The sequence below is a fragment of the Gekko japonicus genome, unplaced genomic scaffold (assembly GCF_001447785.1).
Source record: "Gekko japonicus isolate JY-2015 unplaced genomic scaffold, Gekko_japonicus_V1.1 scaffold252, whole genome shotgun sequence".
Classification (NCBI taxonomy): domain Eukaryota; kingdom Metazoa; phylum Chordata; class Lepidosauria; order Squamata; family Gekkonidae; genus Gekko; species Gekko japonicus.
In genome coordinates this window covers 869315-890408 of record NW_015163612.1, presented here as the reverse complement: position 1 = coordinate 890408, position 21094 = coordinate 869315, and the positions used below count along the sequence as shown (strand labels likewise).

Genomic DNA, 21094 nt, shown 5'->3' with positions numbered 1-21094 from the left:
AGTGGATGGAGAAGAAAATGGGAATGCGCCTGAGCCACATTTTCTGCCTGTTTTATCAGCTGTGTTTCCTGTCAAATGGGATCACTTCAGGTAAATCCAGCCTTCTCTCCCGGATCTAGCGCCATCCTTAGTTTCTTTTCTTGAGTCTTGTCTTCCTCAGCAAAATTTACTTTTGCTGGTTGGCTTGGAAAGCTATTGGGATGTGGTACAATGGGTGTGTATGTTTATAGGTGTGCGAATGGTATTAGATGATAGAGCTTGAGAAGTGGATCTTGAACAAGCACAAACTTTCCCTCGAGGCAGACCTCATTTTGTCTATGAGAATTGCTTGCCTGGAAACCTAGGCCCCTTACCACACGGACCCAGAAGGGTCAGGGTAGAGGTGGTGGTGAAGTTATGAGGGCAATGCAATTTGCATATGGCAGTTACAGGAAGGATTCACAAATGCAAATTTGACCATACAGTTTAGTACTGTTTTATATGGTTTTATTGGCAACTGGTGCCACTACTGTAAGATGCCCTGTGCCCACTCGTGGGGACGGCAGGGTATAAATTGAAATAATAATAATAAATAAATGACCCTGACCCTAGAAATGACGAGTGGGTTCGGGCACCTTTTCACGTAATTTGGCCCTCTGATGTTACAATTCTTAGAAGGGCCTTTAGAACATACACTTCCCACCAAAGCCTTATTCTGTTCCAATGCATACATTGGGGGGGGGGGGGGCCAGAAACTGCTGGGTGAGTAATTGTTTTTCAACATCCACCCACACAAGGACTGTTTTTCCTTAGGCTTGCTATTGTTAAGGCCCATCTTTAATTATACGCAGAGCTACTGCACTTTTGAACTAATGTAAAGCTAGCACTAAACCCAAGTGTCTTGACGAAACAATGTGAGCTTGTCGGTGTGTGTATCTGGCAGGCTTGTTGTCATACAGTCTCAGCTGGTCCTAAGGATTTATTTGCTCAGTGTCAGATAGGCATCCCTCGGTTTCTCAGAATGTGCAAACTCCCTGCCTTTATGGCTAATTCACACTAGGGTTGCCAGCAATGCTCCCTCTAAGCTGTGGAGTCTTGTGAGCAAAAATTCTACTTTGTTATTAGAATACTGAATGTATGCAATGGGTATTAGGATGTCTGTTGACATAACAGCATTTTTTGGAGGTGGATGCACTGTTAAGCGTCCTCCATACCTGACAGGAAAAAATAAAGATTCCGAGTCATTCTTCCATCTGGCTTTAAACAACAGTCCCCGAGCATGTCTCTATAGATTGCACGTGTATGTTTCTGCCATCGCCTTCAACGCACTCCTACCCTGGCAAAATTCTGGCTGCTTCTGGAACCCAGCTGGCTTCAGTCAGGTGGCTGCCCTGGGGGGGGGGGGGGGAGGCCACACGGCGAGGGAAAGTAGGTGAAGAAAGGGACAGAGGAACGATCCAGGATGCCGGCAAGGCAAGCATCCAGGCTGCTGCTGCCACCGCAGGGGGAAAAGCTTGGAGAGGATTACTCAGGGCTGACCCCACTAGCGCCGCTGGCCTCGGAAGGACGGTGGGGGTGAAGAGAGAAAGGCCAGTGCCAAGCCCATCCCACGCAACCTGCCCCCAAGGTGGTGAGGAGAGGAGCCCCCCAGCTGGTCTCCAGTGGCAGATGCCAGGCAGGGGGAGAGAGTAGTGTGCCTCCTCCTCCTCGCAGGAGCCCAGCCGGCCATGGCAGGGAGGAAGGCAGGCAGGTGCCCAGGAGGGAGGCACAGTGGGTTGCAGGTATCCCCACTCAGCAGCCCTCCCGGCAGCAGCAAGGATGGCCGGGGCATTAGCGGAGTCACTGGCTGTTGAGCTGAGGGCAGCGATGGGGGAGGGAGGGGGATCCAAGGATTGGGGAGGGGCACGTAAAAACCATGGGGGGCGGGCCTGGGGCGGGACTTGCTCATTGCTGTTCCTGATGGCAAGGCTGGATCTAAAAGGCTTAAATTATGGGTGGGTAGACTTTGGTTGAACATTAGGGAAATGGAGACAATGGTCAATGGAACCAATTACTCAGGGCTTTCCCTTGCTGTTCTTTGGAAGGGTAAAAAGAAGTTTTGTTACCTGTGCTTAAGCCATGTATTGGTTTGCTACATCACAACTATTGCCTCTATCCAGAAGCAACTGTGAGATGCACTTTAATTACCATGCATTGCTGTAGTTATAATGACTGGAATTTGATGAAGGAAGGATATGTAATGTCTGTGGTGTGTCAGATCTCACTCAGCAGAGTGCTTTGCTTTAGAGTTTTGAAACTTCAGAGAAGCTGTGTTCTCGAAGGCATTCTATTATTTTTATTTTTCTATCTTCAAAAATAATGTAGTGTTCCTCAGTTTCATGTTTGATTTTTTTCTGTTTCATCTGGAAAATAAGCTTGAGGAGATTTCAGTACACTTATGAAACTGATTTTTTATTCTTTTTATAAAATGAAAAACCATCTTGCTGGATTTATTTGTATTTTGTCTTAAGGATCTACCAAAAATATTCCAGAATGCATAAAATTTATTTCGGTAAAAGTGACGTTGGAAGACTTCCAGATTTCAAAATTTTGTCAAATCCGTATGACTTCTAATAATCTAGGAACTTGAACTGGTCCTAAAACTACCACAAATTCTCTTCTTTTGTCTAGCTTTTTTTGCAAAATGTATATACAGAGATATTATACACACACCTTGGCAAGGATCCATTGAATTACTCTGGTCATAGGCAGGGACCTGTGTACAATCAATGGGATTTTTTTAAAAAAATCTGTTTTAAATAGCAGGCCTTTCCTCCCAGTCCATCTAGCCATCTCCTTCTGAACGTCCTGTGCATTTTAAAAAGAGAGTGAGCCGCAAAGTGAGAACTCCTTTGACGTGTGCAAGTTGTTACATAGTTTTTTGGATGCCACATGTGGAATGGAGCCTACAAATTTAAAACCAAAGGTATTCACATGGGCATATGTTCCCTATCTTCCCCTTCCCCCACCATCTCACTGTGACCAGTTAAAAGACAGCACTGGGGGTCAGGCTGCAATAGAAGGGGCAGTCTGGCAAAGTGCACCCCCCTTATGCTAATAAATTAAGCTGAGCAGAACTAGCTCTCTTCTTGTAGAAAAGACACGTGGTGATTTCACATCAACATGATTCCTCTTACTCACTGCAGCCTCCTATGTGCCATGGTATTTTATTCACAAGCATTCATTAATCACCAGAATTGGCTTTTCAGAGGTCACAGGGGGCTGCAGGGGAAAGGGGAAGGTCGGGAAGATCCACTGAAATGCTGACAGATCACCGGATCTAACCCATAGCCTGTTATAATTTTATACTATGGCAGGGTCTGGCCTTTTAATCTGATTGCATTTTGCACGTTTTGTCATGTGCCACCAACTGACTGAAAGGAATTTCCTGTGGGGTTATTTAATAGAGTGTGGCGTACAGATGGAACACCTTTCATGGAAAAGATGTTGACCCTGTGTTGGTGTCATGTAGCTGACCTTCAGTTTATTGCTGCACACCCTGCTAGCCTTGCTGTGGGCAATGGGTTATGAATGTTTTGGCTTCTTCTTTTAACAGATATTTCTCCACGGGAATAATCTCAACAGTCTACACCAGCTGATCCATCCTGAGATTCTGCCTTCCGAATTTGGAGGGATGCTGCCCCCCTATGACATGGGAACATGGGCAAGAACGCTGCTAGATCATGAATACGATGATGACAGTGAATATAGTGTGGATTCCTACACTACTTCAGCAAAAGAAGTAGAAAAGGACCTGTCTCCGAAATCCATGAAGAGGTAAGTTTCTTACAACCCTAAAACAGAAATATAGAGGATCTCCTAGACTGAATGGCATCTGTTGATGGCTGGGCTCATGACAAGTCTCCAATGTAATTCAGACATTCTAGTCAATAATAATGTATGTTTAGTGAGGTGACGTGACCTATAATGTTATTGGGGGTGAATCTTTCCTGCATCCTACGACCTCACTGAGCAAAATCTGAAGCCTTTCTCCAGCTTGTGGCTCTTCCATTGGTAAAAGGTCAAGGTTCCCTTGCTCGAAAGCCAGTTGAGTCTGACTCTAGGGTTGCGGTGCTCATCTCCGTTTCAAAGCCGAAGAGCCAGCGCTGTCTGAAGACGTTTCCGTGGTCATGTGGCCGGCATGACTAAACACCAAGGCGCATGGAACGCTTTTACCTTCCCACCGAAGTGGTACCTATTTATCTACTTGCAATTTCTTGCTTTCAAACTGCTAGGTTGGCAGGAGCTGGAACTAGAGACGGGAGCTCACTCCGTCATGTGGCACACTCAGGTCTTGAACTGCTGAACTACTGACCTTCCACAGCCTGCAGTTCAGCGTCTTAACCACTTGAGCCACCGCAGTCCATTGGAGGAAGAGCCATTTAGACTGGACAGAGTCTTTTTAGGCCAAGATTCCTTGGAAGATGGTTGGAACTGGGACTCGTAGAACAGGAATATAGAAAAGTCCTTAGTCTGCACCTGCTTCTAGTGAAATGTCAGAAGATGGAACATTCATATTGCGCCTGGAGAGAGATGTGGATTCCAAAAGTAGGGATAGCTATGGTGGAGCTAAGCAGATCCCTCATTCAGATGTTAGTTGGAAGCATAAAAAGTGGGATTGGAAATGACAAGTCAGCCAAACAGGGTAGGAGTGCCCCCCATTTGTCATACTTTAGCCATTTGCTTCTACAGTGACATCTTTGTAATCTAGACTATATAATGTCATTTATTTATAGCATTTTAACACACCTTTCTCCAGAACCAAACTTAAGGTGGGTTACAATAATATTTTTTTAAAATATACAGTTAAAAATCCATAATAAAAGATTTGGCTAGAATAAAAAAGAAATAGTTGTCAGTTTAAAAAGCCCTCCTAAATAGCTCCTACTTGCACAATCTGTTGAGTCTCAGCAATAGCCTTCCTAACAGCTTCAGTAGCTGTGACTGGCATCCTCAGAGGTATAACACAGAAAGATGGAGTACTCTTTGTGTCAGAGAGTACTCCATCTTTCTGTGTTATACCTCTGAGGATGCCAGTCACAGCTACTGGCGAAACGTCAGGTTCTACAATGCCAAGAACATGGCCACACAACCCGGAAAATCTACAGCAACTGATGAACTCTGGCCGTGGAAGCCTTCAACAGCAAACTAAGGATTGTTTCCTAAGAATTCAGATGAGGGTTTTTTACCTGATTGATAGGGTTTGTTTAACCTAATAAGACAGCTATTTTTCTCCATACAGTCTTCATAGGGTCATAGCAGTGCCCCATGAGTTTTATTTTATTTTTGTATTTATTTATGTTTATATAGAAGCTGCAGTGGCTCAAGTGGTTAAGATGCTGAACTGCAGGCTGTGGAAGGTCGGTAGTTCAGCAGTTCGAGACCCGAGTTGCTGCATGACGGAGTGAGCTCCCGTTTCTAGTACCAGCTCCTGCCAACCTAGCAGTTCGAAAGCAAGAAATTGCCAGTAGATAAATAGGTACCACTTCAGTGGGAAGGTAACAGCGTTCCGTGCGCCTTGGTGTTTAGTCATGCCGGCCACATGACCACGGAAACGTCTTCGGACAGCGCTGGCTCTTTGGCTTTGAAACGGAGATGAGCACCGCAACCCTAGAGTCGGACTCGACTGGCTTTCGAGCAAGGGAACCTTTACCTTTACTTTATGTTTATATCCCCCCTTATGTCTCTTAGGTTCAAGGCAACTAAGAAAGCAAAAACAGACTGCAAACACATAAAATCAATATGATCAACAAGATAAAAACAATATGCAGGATAAAACCACAGCCAGTTCTGCCAAAACAGTTAACTCTCCATCCATTCTCCAAGTCCTGCTGTAGTAGCAGCATACACACACACACAAAGCCTACAACCTAATCCTGTAGAACAGGTTCAACTGCAGTGATGTTGCACCAGTGTACCTAGAGTCCCAATGTACCTAAACCCCAATCACATCCCTGGGTAAAGGTAAAGGTTTTCCTTGATCAAAAGCTAGTTGAATCCAACTTTAGGGGGCGGTGCTCATCTCCGTTTCCAAGCTGAAGAGTCAGCGCTGTCCAAAGACTTCTCTGTGGTCATGTGGCCGGCATGACTAAATGCCAAGGTGCATGGAACGCTGTTACTTTCCCACTGAAGGGGTACCTGTTTATCTACTTGCAATTTCTTGCTTTCAGACTGGCAGGAGCTGGGGCCAGAGATGGGAGTTTACTCCATCACATGGCACTAGGGTCTCGAACTGCCGAACTACAGACCTTCCAGTCTGCAGCTCAGCGTCTTAACCTCTAAGCCACCACGGCCTCTGGGACTCATACCTTTACCTCACATCCCTAGAAAACTTAAATCCTGAATAGTCATGAAATAAACCCTAAAGTTCCCTCTGTTGTTTCTGTGGTGTTTTCCATACAAACTGTTCCCTTTGACCTCCACGATTTGTCAGTGTAAGTAAAGTTAGCATATTATTATTGACACCAATATTCTTTGCAATTTAATTGTGAATGAAATCATTTGAGCTAATATCAAACCATATTAATGTATTTAGGTTTAATTCCCTTCTTGTCCAAGTGAATTTCAATCTCCAGATTTTTTCTGCCTCCAAAATGTATACATTAAAGGTTGAAGTGAGCTGAGAGAAAGTGATTGACCCATGGTAACACTGGAGGCCCTTAACTGATTTCTGTTTCATCCTGGGGCAGATGATTATGTAAACAATTTAAAATTGATCTCTTTGGTGAATAGAGCTCAGTTCCATAGAGAACAGGTGATCTGTGAATGATTTAACAAGTTTTGGCCGGGAGCTGTCTAATGTATATCTAGGATTTATCTAATGATACTGTCTTGGAATAAGAAATCTGTTTTAACTGTGTGAATAATTTCTTATAAGGGTCTCTAGGCCCCACTGGGAGGTTGGCATCTACGCCATAAGGCAGCCTCGCCTAGGGCGCAGAAACACCTCGAGCCGGCCCTGCTTATAAGTAAATGGTTCTAATAACTTTTGTGTGTGGTTGGGTTTTTTCGTAGTGACTTACCCATCATTTTCTCAAGGAATATATCTTGGCTACAGGCAACTATTTTTTTTAAAAAATCTGCAATCTACTTTTATGTTAATGTGATCCATCTCATGCAGTTTTGCTTTTTCAGGTCTCAGTCAGTTGTGGATCCTGGAGTGTTAAAGCGCATGGATAAAAATGAGGAAGAAAACATGCAGCCTTTGCTTTCACTTGACTAACAATGTCTTGAGCTTGGAACATGAATTGGGGTGGAAGGTATTGCCTTTCAGCAACAAGCGAACCATTGGGAGAGAATGTACCAGCTGGAATCCTATTTTTCATGTTAATGTAGCATAATGTAATGAGGCAGCAGGTTTTGCCAGTCAGCCTGGAACATGGGTGCCCTGGGCTGGAAAACAGGGTGGAAAAAATGAAAAAGAGAAAATATCAATAATATATTCTGTAAGTGCCAACCTGTGTGTAAATAGTCTTCTCCTCCTTTCTGCATTTGTAATTAATGATAGGGATATAGTACATGAAAACAGAGATAGTGGCTATTAAAATATGCCAGCTGAATGCACTGTACAATGACAAAAACACTCAGACAAAAAAAACAAACCTAAGTAAATTTCATTCTTTTTATACAAAGCCATATTATAGCTTTCATATGGACTGTATTGTTTTCTTTCTACAGTTCTCATTTAAGAAGGGAATATAGGAACCTGTAGACATCGTTGTAACTAGTGTGTTATTTCTTGTTTATAAGACTGTATTTGACAGATAATGCTGTGGTTTATTGCAGATATTAGGATATGATTTGAATTGTAATGGTGGAAAGAGGAACCGTAGAAAAAGAGCTATGCTCCATTTTTTGCTATTGGGGTTTACAAGGCATCTGATTTTTTAATATTTTCACACAAAGTCTGGGTTTTAAGAACCATTTGGGTCCTGAACATAAACTGGGCCTCAGAAGAGCATCCTTAAATTGGATCCACTTGTAAGAATGCTTTAGAATTTGCCTCCTCAAGAGGAAGGTACATGGCACCAATCAGCTTTTGGGATCCTAGCAACAGGTTGAAATTCGACTCCTAAATCTTGCAAAACTGAAGCCTGAATACATATCTATATATTTTTACCAGTCTCTACATATAAAGTGTCATTGGTAGATAAGTATATTTAATCAAGGATTTATAAAAAAACTGATCATGCCTATTTGGTGTGCTTAGAGTTTATTATAGATTGTATATTGAGACAATGTCATTGTTAACACAGTGAAACATTCCGTACAGCATTTTACTTTGCACAAGACTGAACTGTTATAAGTAAGGTGTGGTACAATATCATGTCAATGCCACTTTTTGTTTTGTGATGTAATTGTGTAGATGAAACATGTGCCATATTAGAACAAAAATACATTTTTACCTCAAAGACCAAATGGTTCCTACTTTGGATCAAACATGGTCATCTATAGTCTAGGGGATATATTTTCATCTTTGATGTTTGTTGATATGCATGTATATTTTCACTGTACATCAAGGCAACAGTGTGCCCTACAACAATTTAGACCTCTTTCATCAGAATGTTATGTTCCATTTGGACAAGAAAGAAAGTCTCTAGGTCTTAGTAAACTAGAATATTAGTGCTAAACTCTTAAGGGCTCTGAAGAAATATATTAGAATTAATTAGTGGATACTTAAGATGCCTAGAAGTTTCAGAGGTCTCCAGTTCCAAGGAATGGGTTGAGTTGTTTGTTCTAATCAGCACTGTAGAATTTAGAGATCAACAGCTGATGGTTCTTGAAAGAGGGAATTATAGTATTTCCTGCCTGTACTGTCTCAGCATGTCGAACATTGACCCTGTTCAGACATCATAAGCATGCCTAGTATCATTACTTTCCATTGCTGGCTCCTGTTAAATTGATGCAAAGCTGTAGTGCATGTTAGACCATCTTATGCGATCCATTTAGAGATTCTTATTTAATTGTATTTCTGTTTGCTTTTTTTATATGTTTACATGAAAAAAAAAGTATTCTTCTCAAGCTGCAGTAATGCTTGGTTGCATTAGTAAAGCATTCCTAACTCTAGTAGAATTGAACTGGATCCAACCATGTGATTGGAATCCAAAGGTGTCCTTTCCTATGAGTGAAAGGGCACCTTTGGATCCAGCTCTGGATTCAGCTCATTGTAAACAAGCAGCATGTGTGTTAAGCATGCAGACCTACTGAATGGGAGCATAGTGATCAATGTATCAATCAAAAATGGCTTAGAATGGACAAGAGCAAAGCTAATCTGCCTAGGGGCTAAAAAAAATGGTTACACAAAGTAGTCATTTAAAAGTATTTTTGAGGGGCTATTAGAATACAGCACCAAGTGTGGAAACCACAGCCAATCACAGCATTACTATCCTTGTACAATACACACATTTGCAAATACATGTTTGTCACATTTACATTTTACAGTTAAAAATGTGTACCTTAAAAACCTCAGGTGTACACTTTAAAAAGTAATGTATGAAAAGGTCTGGATCAGGGTTCAATTGTGCATGCAGTTTAAAGGTGTAAGAGGTATGCAGCCTTGTAAAATACAGCAGTGTTTTGTTACAAATAAAACCTTAGCTCCTTCAACAGTATCAGCAATTAGAAGATCACATAATGTCTGCCATCAGGTGGGACTCTGATTCAGTGGACAAGAGGTGGTTTAGGCAAATATTTGTTGTTTCTACACTGATTTTCCCTAATTGTAGAAGTCTTCTGTACAGCACTGTACGGCGCTTCTTGCATGGTATAAGGATGCTTGTAGAGGACTGGATCCTTAATCTGTACTGTAAAATTGTAGAGTTACAATTTTTAGAACTGCTGCCTTAAGTTTGGGATAGAGACTGATTTGCATGTGATTATTCGTTAAGTAAAATGCAATGGTAGCTCATTCTCAGAGGATAAAATTACCTACGTACACACATGTTTTCAGTGAGACTACAGTTCTCAGCTACGTAGAATCATTGAATCGGCCATTTTTCCATCTAGTTTGATAAAAGAGTGGTGTAGCCTAAAAGATGCATATACTTACTCCATCAGACTCTGATAGAAAAATTTTATTGTGTACTTTCTTGAGAACAGAAAGGCAACAACTGTATATAATGCATGGCTATGAAATTATAGCATGCTTTGTGGCACCTGTAAACTAGACGGTACGGCTTGATCTGGGAGGTGGGCGGGTGGAGAAAAGATTGGACTAGATGGTATTATTAATCCCTTTCAACTCTATGGTTTCAGATCCATCTCACACACTTGCATAAATAGAGAGCTTCATGACCCCTACCTTCCTCCAAGGAGCTCAGGGCAGTCTATGTCATTCTTCCCTCCTCCCTTGTATTCTCAGAAATACCCTGTCAGGTAGATTAGATTAAGAGGGAGTGGCAAACACTTAGATCCTGAGGACCCTCTTTCGTGACAGGGTTAAATACATCTAAATCTGAATTGGATTGTGGCCATTAAAGTATAAGCCATGATATCGTTGCAAATATTGTCCTCTTTATATAGCATTCCTTATGTGTAGTTAAAAAAAAATCTAAACCCCTTGAAAAAGAGTACAGCTCAGTCATAATTAAGGATGTGTTTAATTTCTCAACTGATATCAGTTGGTGCTAAAAGTGCTTACTTTTTCCTAGATGATGTACAATCACAATTAAAAGATCAATTAGGTCTGTCAATACAGCCCTCATCAAACAAGAAAATAATGGCCCCGGTCACACGGCAAAGTTGCCACGGGAGAGGCACGGATGGTGGGCGGATTATCCGGGCGCGATCACACCCCAACATCTGGGAAGTGGAGCGCACCCGTGGCTTACCGCTGACAATGCGCCTTTAAAAACTAGTACCTCCAAGGTTTGCCACAGGCTGCCTCCAGACGCCCGTGGTGTGATCGCGCTGGCGCGCAGCATTCCCCTCCGGTCCCTTGTTTACCCACCAGCGACAAGGGAAGGACCCGTGGTGTGCCACTGGTGTGTCTGATCGCATAATCGCGCATCAAATGGCACCGAGGGAAGGACCCGTGGTGTGCCACTGGCACGTCTGATTACGTAATCGCACATCAAACTGCGCCAGGGCAATTAGCCATACCTCCCCCCCACGATATCCAGCCTGTGTGACCGGGGCCCATGTTTGATTTATTGGCATCAGTAAGCCCCCAAGATTCTTCAGAAAGGTGTGATCACTGAGTCCATCTCTTTTTAAAACATACATTTTCTAAATATTTTAGCTGTTTTCTCTTGGAGTATTTTTAGGATGTTTGATTACAACGGACTAGTAGTATTATGGAGGTCAGTATTAACCATATGTTTGTTGCCATTAAGGCCTATTATGCATGGGTGTTTTCCCTTACTTTCATCGTGCATGCCTGTTGGGTTTTCTTTGTCATTCTGCATTGCTTTTCCTACCTTCACTGCTCAGTTAGCTTTCTGGTCACTGTTTCCCCAGGTTTTCTGATGTGCTTTTGTGCCAATTTTCCCCTTGTTTTGCTCCAAGTTGAACATAATTCAAAAGCAAACAGATTCCCTCAGATTTCCTCCTGCCCTTTTACCATACCTTAAAGGCCACTCGCCACCCACATCAAAGTTATTCTGCCCACTCTGCACCTCCCATCATCCTTCCCCCCTTCATCAGTGTACAAGCTTCATTTCCCCCCTCATTAAAAAAATTTTTTTTACAAGCCGCATGAGTCTAGAGATATGAGACTATTGCTAGTCTTGTATCATTAAATAAAAATTTAAATGGGGGGGAGTTTAAAAGGAGCTGTATGAGGTTTAGTTCCCTGCTAGTATTGACTTGAAAGGGGGATTGAAGAGGAGGCAAACAGTAGTGACCCCAGTGCCACAAAAAAAAAAGGATTTCAGTGCTGCACGCAAACAAAATAAAGGGGGGGAACATCAGTGCAGAATGAAATTGACATGAGATGTAAAGAGAGAGGGATACTGGGATGGGAAGTCTAAAGCTTTGAAAACATTTTCTCCTTTCATGCTTTAGTGAACAAAGTGGGGGGGGGCAACCATTTTGACAGTCTCCGGAAGCCTAACATAAAAATGGTGGCTGAGCCACATGGTTCATTCTTTAAACTGCAAAACCTAAGAATTGCTTGGAATTGATCCAGTTGGAGAACAGAGTGCAATCTGCACACGACAGGGTCTTTAAAAAAAGCTAAGATCACAACCAGTGTGCAGGATCAAATTCAAGACTCACAAAGAAAAAAACATGCAAATTTGCAAGGAAGGGCAGGAAATTGGCATTACTATGCAGCTGCACTAGGGCATCAGTGAAAATACCCCCCCTTATTTTCAATTTAGTGGCACAAGACTTACAGTGCAATCCAAAGGAGAGTCACTACAGTCTAAACCCATTCATTTCAATGGGTTTTGGAGCAACTCCCTTTAGGATTGCACTATAAAAAAAGCTCTCCAGAGCTTCTGCCAAAGGACTCCTCCCCCATACGAATTGCAGCCCTGTGCAAAGCATGGTGGAGTTACAGCCAACTTTGCACAGGCATGCACATACACACACACACACAGAGCCAAGGATCACAACCTGCAATGCCAGTGTCAGTGGGTTCTACCGTGCATTCTGTGTACTCAACATGTCCCCCCACATTATGAGATTGTGTAACTCCCATTTTTCACAGTGGCCGATAACACAGCAGAGAATTCCCTAGTTCCCAGCAATTCTTAAATGGGACTTTGCAGCTGCTTGTCAGTTTCAAAAAAAAGTCTGGTCAGTTTCAGCATTGTGTTTCCCCTCTTTGCCTGCATTCCTTTCTGTTCCCTTTCATTCAGCACACTAACCCTAAAATGCATGCACAAAACCTGAACCAGAACAATTTAAATGGATGGTGCTTGCCAGATGCTACCGCACAGCAATGATAGGGCAATTGCATAATTAAAAAAAAAAAAAAAAACTTTGGACGCCAACCCCCTGTATCACAAGTGACATTCCACCCTGATTTAGAAAAGTGCACAATAAATACACCAGAGGAAGAAGAATGGTGTGTAAGGTGGCCACAGAATCCAAAGTCAAGATTAACAGTTTACCACTCTGAAAATCTGCAGTAAGATGTGCACACATAATGGGCCTTAATGATAGTAATGGGAAGTCGTTTTATTTCAAGACTTTGAAACACGTTTCTGAGGTACCATATTAATGTATATACTAATGCCTGTTTGATATGTAAACAATATTTATGTGTTGCTTGTCATATTGTGCTGACACTGAGGCAGGAATTTTTGTGTCTTTTCATTACCATTATTCAGGAAGGAAAAGAGAGAACTAAATATTTACAGATTTAAGATTTTCTTTCTTTGCTGTGCCATTGAAGCCACAATTTGCATGATCATTTTTTTATGTGGAAAAATCAGATGAGGACTTTCTTCCAGCAATTTTGGCCAAATGAATCCTTTTGAGAAGAACTGTTGAAGGGTACTAGAAAACATTCATAAATGACCCATAAATGAATCTTCATCACATGAAATTTTCAGGGAAAGGATAACCTCATGGTAATTTTTATGTTTAAATGACCATGTAAATCAAGCAAATGTCTCCAGAGAGATTTTTCCCCTAGGGATATCAGTATTATCAGTATTATTATCCACTCTATAATACATACATCTATTCACAATTGTATTTCATAGTCACAGTTATTTCTATGATACTTCTAGGTGTGGATAAATAATCAGTTTGGATAAATAATTTATGTGGATAAATTATTTTAATTTTGCTAGGCTGGGTAAAACAGAAAACCAATGAAGCTGAAAATGCTGGATTAGAACAGGGAAGGATAACTACTTTAAATGAAGGAAGGGACTTGAAACCAGAGAATTTATAGGAGAAAATAGAATGCATAATTATGCAGTGTTATTAAATGTGACTCTGTTTTCAGACAGAGACCAAAGTCCCATGCTCACTTTTGATGATGTAAAGTTATCACACAATAGAGTTATACTTTCAGTTTCACGTGGTGAATATTTTTAAAAAAATACACCTGACATGGTGCCATTGAGTATTTACCACATCAGAGACAGGGCTTGAGGCCTGATGAGTACTCTGAGGTGATAAATAGGCCACGGTCACCAAATGGAGTCACTGTTAGGAATGATCCCCCATATGAGATTTCCAATGTAAGATCATATTGTGAAGGACTGGGAATTGAGCTTGAACCACATTGCTGATGAGAGTTCTGCTGAGAGAGATCTTTTTTGTTGTTCAGTGTACTGATGGGGAAGACCTATATTTATTGTACTACATTTGTGCCAAACTGACCAGTGTTAAGAACATTAAATAGAATGTTTCATATTCATTTATTCACAGAAGACTTCAAGAAGTTGTAACAAACCTTTTCACTGTTTATATAAACAATATATATTATATATATTTGAACAAAAATAAAACAACTGAAGCTAATTAGTAAGGATGGCTTCAATTTTGTCAAAATAAAGCTTTGATGAGAAAAATGCTTCAGGACAGTCTGGTGTGTGTTTTGTTTTGTTTTTTTGATACAAAATTTCACAAAATCACTTACTATTCCGACAGTTCTAAAAGTTATTTCTAAATGGCAATTTTGGATGTTTTGCATAGATCAAACTAAACATAGTAAAACAGTTAAAATTTGAATTTCAGAGTTTTCTTAAAGATTACTCAGTTTCTACAAAAATTGCCACTGAATATTTTGAAAGTAGCTGTTCTATCACTTCCACAGTACGAAATAACTGAATGCTAAGTGTTCTCATTCAGTTATTTCTTGTGGCAGTGCCAGCAAACACATGTAAATATTCTGCCTACAAGAGCTCTCCGACTCCATTTTCTGCGTACAGTTCTTGCAAACACAGGTCTGCTCCATGATTGCTGGCACAAGTGCTTTTGAGCTGGTCAGGATGAAATACTGCCGTGTGGAACTCTAATTAATAAAGCACACAAGGCAAAGCTGACTTTTAAAGTGTGGTAAACATCAAGATACAGCACTACCAATGTTGAGTACTTGACATCCATGATTCAATCCCAGTACATACCAATTATAAAAGAGTGAGGCACTTGGGCTTGGATACAGAGTCCCATCTAGTACAGAACATACCATTCTGAAACAATCTCCAAACAATGCCATGCCAGTTGTGAAAGGTGTTGTGAGTGACTTTCTAGCAAGAAGATAATCCTCCATGCATTGTCTCCATTTCCTTCCCATAGCCAGCTCCCACTTTTGCCGCCACCTCCCTGCTTTCCTCCCTATTTGATCTGGGTCTTTGTTTCCTCATTATATTGCTGAGCTTCCCTACTGCTGATGGTTGCAGTAGTCTGCTCTCCTCTCTCTCTGGCTCCCAACTCCTATTCCCAACAGCTGACCTCAAAAGAAGATGAAATAAAATGCAAAAAAAATTGCAGATGCCTAAATGATACTGTTTGGAATTGCCAGGTGATGGTGGAAAGTGCCATCAAGTTGCAGCCAACTTATGGTGACCTCGTAGGGTTTTCAAAGCAAGAGACATTCAGAGGTGGTTTGCCATTATTTGCCTCTCCGTAGTGACCCTGGAGTTCTTTGGTAGTTTCCCATCCAAATACTAACTAGAGCCAATCCTACTTAGCTTCCAAGATCTGACAAGATCAGGCTAACCTGGACCATCCCAGTCAGGGTTAGAATTGCCTAGACAACCCAAACTAGTGTCCAAGATCTTGTGAGGTAGTCTTATGAAATCTTGCTGGGCTAAAATTGTTTGTATTTTGTTTAATCCCGTTTTTTTTAAAAAACATCTACCCTATCCCTGGATTCCCCCATTGTACAGATGTTTGATCTGCATGGTGGGGTCACAGTAGTTCTTAGATATATGACAGCCCAAAGTGGCAGCAAATCCAGGTTTCCCAGCAAATGCTCATTTGATATGAAACTGCTGCCAACCCCAGTTACTTGATGTGTGTAATTGCATTATATACCTACTGTAGTTTTAGGCAATAAGAATATATCTTGGATGCAATCCATAAGTGGGTGCAGCACCTGTATGTGAAGAAGAATTAGGCTTCTTGAATATATGTGTATAAATTTATTCTGTGAAATTGCTCTCACCGAGTAATCTGACATATTGATTTATGCACAGATATGCAAATAATATATGCAGTAGTGTTTTTCAGGGTGCTACCCTACAGCTTAAAATTGTTTTGTTTTTTTTAACTTTGATCTCAGCCAGACATGTTAAGATTGGAGTAGAAATCCCTTGTTGTGTGTATTGAAAGCTTTATAGGACTTCTATAGACAGAGAAAAATTATAGGCTGACTGATTTTAAAATAGATTCAGGTGGGTACCCGTGTTGGTCTGAAGCAACAGAACAAAGTTTGAGTCCACTGGCACCTTTAAGACCAACAAAGTTTAACTCTGGGTATAAGCTTTTGTGTGCATGCTCTGAAGAAGTATGCATGCACACGAAAGCTTATACCCAGAATTAAACTTTGTCGGTCTTAAAGGTGCCACTGGACTCAAACTTTGCTCTGATTTTAAAATAGTTGTGCAGGATGATGTGCTTTAAACATTGGATTCTGTCTGGATCCCACACCGACTATATCAGTGGTTCACAGCAATGAAAGGATGGCTTCTCTCATGACCAGAGTACCTGGTACATTTCCTGCCAGGATAAAATAATCTCTTGCAAATTATTTAGGTCAAGCTAACTAAACATCCCAGTAAGGCATGAACACATGAATCTGCCTTATACGGAGTCAGACCATGGGTCTATCAAAGTCACTATTGTCTATTATTTATTTGTTTTGTTTTTAGTCTGCCTTTCTCACTGCAGCTCAATGGGAATTATGAAGACTGGTAGTTTTGTTGCTGGTGCTCCAGCTGCCAATACAGTATAGTGGCACTGGGGCTTCCACAAAGCAGATTTCCCCTTAGTTTCCCTACCCTGGTCCCCTGGCAGCAAAAATTCCCCTTGCCTGCAACAAGTTCTTTTCTGTTGTTGTTTGTATTTAGCAATTGAATATCACATTATAACATTTTAATTATAATGTATTATAATTATAATAATACACATTTAACATTATAATTAAAACATTACAACACTATGTGTTAGAGGTTCTTTGAATACCCAGCTTTCTTGTAAAAAGTAAGGTTCTAGCAGACTCAGAAGTAAAGAAAAAGAGAGAAGAACAGGACAGTGTTTCACAATAGTCCTGTAGAACTCTTATTGCTGGGGAAATCATTTTTGGCAGAACAGGAGACACATAATAATGAATTTAGATCCAGAGGTAAGTGAGCACAAATATTCTTTGGCTATACATGCTAACGCACAGGAATGAAAAATACGCTAACCCACAAAAAAAGGCACAAAACTTGAAATTGCTTTTTTTTAAAAAAATTGCAAGAATAAGTAATACAACAATCTTTGATTTTCTTTCTCAAACAAAAAAAACAGTTTTAGCTCACAAATCACAAATCATTTTGAATAATTCTGTGAATTGTGAGTTAAAATTTAAGTCTCAGGCACAACATTTTGTGTACCTTTTCCTTTGCAAATTTTGTCACCAATTCCTTCAGGTCAAGTGCTGATGTTTTGGCTCGTTCAATTGATATAGTTACCAAACCAAGTAGTCTCTTTTGCAGCATTGTTGAACCTATATACATTTTTATAAGTTCGAGCTTTGAGAAACTGCATTCACCACTTGCCACTGTCACTGGAAGTGTGAGAAGGATCCTTAGAGCAACAGAAACATTAGGCACACTATCCAGGAGTTTTTGTTGCAGTATGAAGAGAAGCAGGGCTTTTTTTGTAGAAAAAGCCCAGCAGGAACGTATTAGCATAATAGGCCACACCCAATAGCAGAAACACATTAGCATATTAGGCCACACCCCTGGCAGCACAGTTTATTAGCATATTAGGCCACACCCCATGCCTTCCCTTGGCTTGCCTGAGCACCCCGCGGCCTTTGGACAGGCTGGGGGAGGCACAGGGAGGCATTTAAATGCCTCCCCAATCCTTCCAGGGCCTCCCCTGGCCCGCCCGCCTTGGAGTCACCGGGGGTCGCTCTCCAGGCCTTCCCTCTGTAGCCACGCATGCAGAGGTTTTGGCTGTAGTGGGCATGGCCAACTCTGAAGCCAGCCAGATACTCCTTGTGATGGCATAGATTTTGGAAGTCTTTGAGATATTGCTATTAGTTCACAGCACAGATCTTCAGCATCAATATGTTTGTTCTAGCAGACTCAATGATTTTTCCAAATTCTTGCAGGCCTTAAGTACATCTTTAGTAAAAATTTTCTGGATACTGTATATATCAGGGGTGGCCAAACTCGGGAGCTGCATGAGGCTCTTTCACACATATTGTGTGGCTACTGGCAGGGCAGCTGGGGAAGTGAAGGGGAGGCATGCTTCCCCAGTCGGTCTTCCCTTCCCCAGCCAGTGATCCTCTCCCTGGGTAGGCTTGAAGTGGGAGGAAGCAGAGAAAGAAAGCAACTTTACCATTAAATGGCTTGGAGAAGGCATTTATCTCTTTAAATCCCTTCTCCAAGCCATGCCAGCAGGCATGGGGGTGGAGGGGGCTTGGGGAACACATTTAAAGGTGCTTTCTTTCCACCTCTCCCTCCTTCCCTTCTTCCCCCATCTATTTGGTTTCTTTCCACTTTATTTCCTTCCACCGTTCTCTCTCTCTCTCTCTTTCGCCACTCCCCATCTAAAGTTAAATGTGTTCTCCAAGCCCTACCCCACTGTCCAGCTGGCTTGGCTCAGAGGAGGCATTTGTCTCTTTAAATGCCTTCTCCAAGCCAAGCCGGCATGATGGCAGAAGCAGGGGTCTTGGAGAATACATTAAAAGTTAAAGGTATTCTCCAAGACCCTGCCCCACGGCCCCACCCTCCAGCTTGGAGAAGACATTTGTCTGTTTAAATCCCTTCTCTTAGCCAAGCCGACTGGCGTGGGAGCATGGGGGGGTGTTGGAAAACACATTTAAAGTTGCTTTCTTTCCACCTCTCCTTTCCTCCCCATTTATTTGCTTTCTTTCCACCTCTCTCTTTCTCTCTCTCTCTTTTCCCCTCCTTCCTTCTTCCCCCATCTATTTGCTTTCTTTCCACATTTTCTCTCTCTCTCTTCCTTCCTCCCTCTCCCCATCTATTTGCTTTGTTTCTTTCCCTCTCCCTTCCTTCATCCCCCTCCATCCCCATCTATTTGCTTTGTTTTTTCTCTCTCTCTTTCCCCCTTCCTTCCTCTCCCCATCTATTTGCCTTTCCACCTTTCTTTCTCTTTTTCTCCCTTCCTTCCTTCATTTGTTTCTCTTCCTTCCTTCTCCCTCCATCCCTTCCCCCATCTATTTGCTTTCTTTATCTCTCTGTCTTTCTTTTCACCTCTTTCATTCTTTCTTTCCACCTCTCTCTCTTTCTCTTAGACAAATAAATATCATTAACGAACAAATAAATATCATTGGGCAAATAAATATCATTATTAATATCTGTTTTTACCCTTTTTGTTTTTTACAGTCTCATTTAATGTTAATAAGCAAATATGCAAATTTTTACAATTAAAATGTGTGTGTAATATTTGTTCATGCAGCTCTCAAACATGACGTTTATTCTATTTGTCTCTTACATTAAGCAAGTTTGGCCACCCCTGGTATATATCATACAGCAAGCCAAATAAGGAATTATATTGTTGTAGCTGTTGGAATCTTTCTTCAACAGATCGTATGGCCATGTCTAAGACAGCATAATAGAAATCTCCTTTAAATTTCTGCTTTGGATCTTGTAATGTCTCTTCTTGGGCCTCATACTCAATCTGTTGTTTCTTTCTCCTTTTTCTCAGTTGTTCTGTCTCAAAGTTTGTTAGTATTTCTAGCTCCTTTGCAATCTCAGTAGCATCTGTCAAAACTTGTTGAAAACACTCATCACACCTACAGCCTACAAGGTAATTCTTGGTCACTTGCAATTGGTTTGTAGCTGAATTTCAATCAGCTTCCTTATTTTGTAGTAGCTTGCTTGTTTTTTAACTGAAAGGTAATCTGAAAGATTCTCTATATTCTAACCTGGGTATGTACCTGCTTAGCTTTGATGTAACCATAACAAAACTTGCTGTGTAAATTTGAGAAGTATTTCCAGATAAAATTTTTAGGCTTGTATTATCAAAGATCTCCATTAAAGCATCATATATACGACCAAGATGATATCTCAGTGGTTTCAATGCATCAATCCAACTCTCCCATCTTGTTTGACTCAAAGGAATCTTATTCACAGAGGGCAGGGATGTGGTGTTTCATATATGCTCTGAAGATTGAAAGTTGCTGGGAGAGGATCCCACTTGTGGGCACCTCAGGGATCATGCCATTGTTGCTTGAGCCTATGTTTGTTCACTTAGAATATATTGATACAGAAGATTTAGATGAAGTCTACAATCCAGCTGATATTCAAAAACAGACAAGCTGACTGAAGATATGGATATGAGACCCCATGAAAGAATGACAACAGATGGGATTATTGAACCAACAAATGAAACACCTACCAGTGTAAGTCAATGTGGATGCGGGTGCCGGCATGGTGAGAACAGTCGACACAGGGAAGCTCTCCCGTGTGCCGGCTGGATCAACGGGTTTTTTTAGAGGAGTTCGGGGGCTCCTGAACTCCACTGACCTCCCCAAAGAGGAGCACAGTGCAGGGGGCTCGATTGGGACTTCCCACAAGTGGCAGCAAGTGGGTGAGAGTCCTTTGATTACCCCGAAGCAAGAACTGATTGAGAGCGCCCATGCCAGGTGTGGGCGCGGAGCCATGACTGCCTGAGCAAGGGGGAGAAGCAGAAAACTTCAACTGAATTGCTTAAAAGCATAATCACCGTGAGTAAAAGTACAAACAACAACATCAGAGACTCCCCATTCATTAAGCTCCCTTCAACTCTGTTGAAAACACAAAGGATTAGAGGGGTGAAGAACTTCTTTCCTCCTCCCCCCTTCTTCCAGTGGCTAAGAAAAGATCTGAAAGCGTTCTTTAAAATGGCTTGGGCAAAAGAAGAGGTTGTGATTTGAGAACAAAACTGTCAATAAAAATACCGATCTTTTTATACTCTGTAGTGGACCACAAAATTTTGGAAATATTCATCT

At 41.4% G+C, this 21094-nt stretch overlaps 1 protein-coding gene across 1 annotated transcript in view; it reads left to right on the top strand.

Annotated features, from left to right (window-relative positions):
* CLVS2 (clavesin 2) overlaps positions 1–7240 on the top strand; it is a 74724-nt gene extending 67484 nt beyond the window's left edge. The window contains exons 4-5 of the mRNA XM_015407349.1: positions 3575–3795; positions 7153–7240. Coding sequence (XP_015262835.1) covers positions 3575–3795; positions 7153–7240 — 309 coding nt within the window. The remainder of the gene's footprint in view (positions 1–3574; positions 3796–7152) is intronic.
* Positions 7241–21094: the final 13854 nt, after the last annotated feature.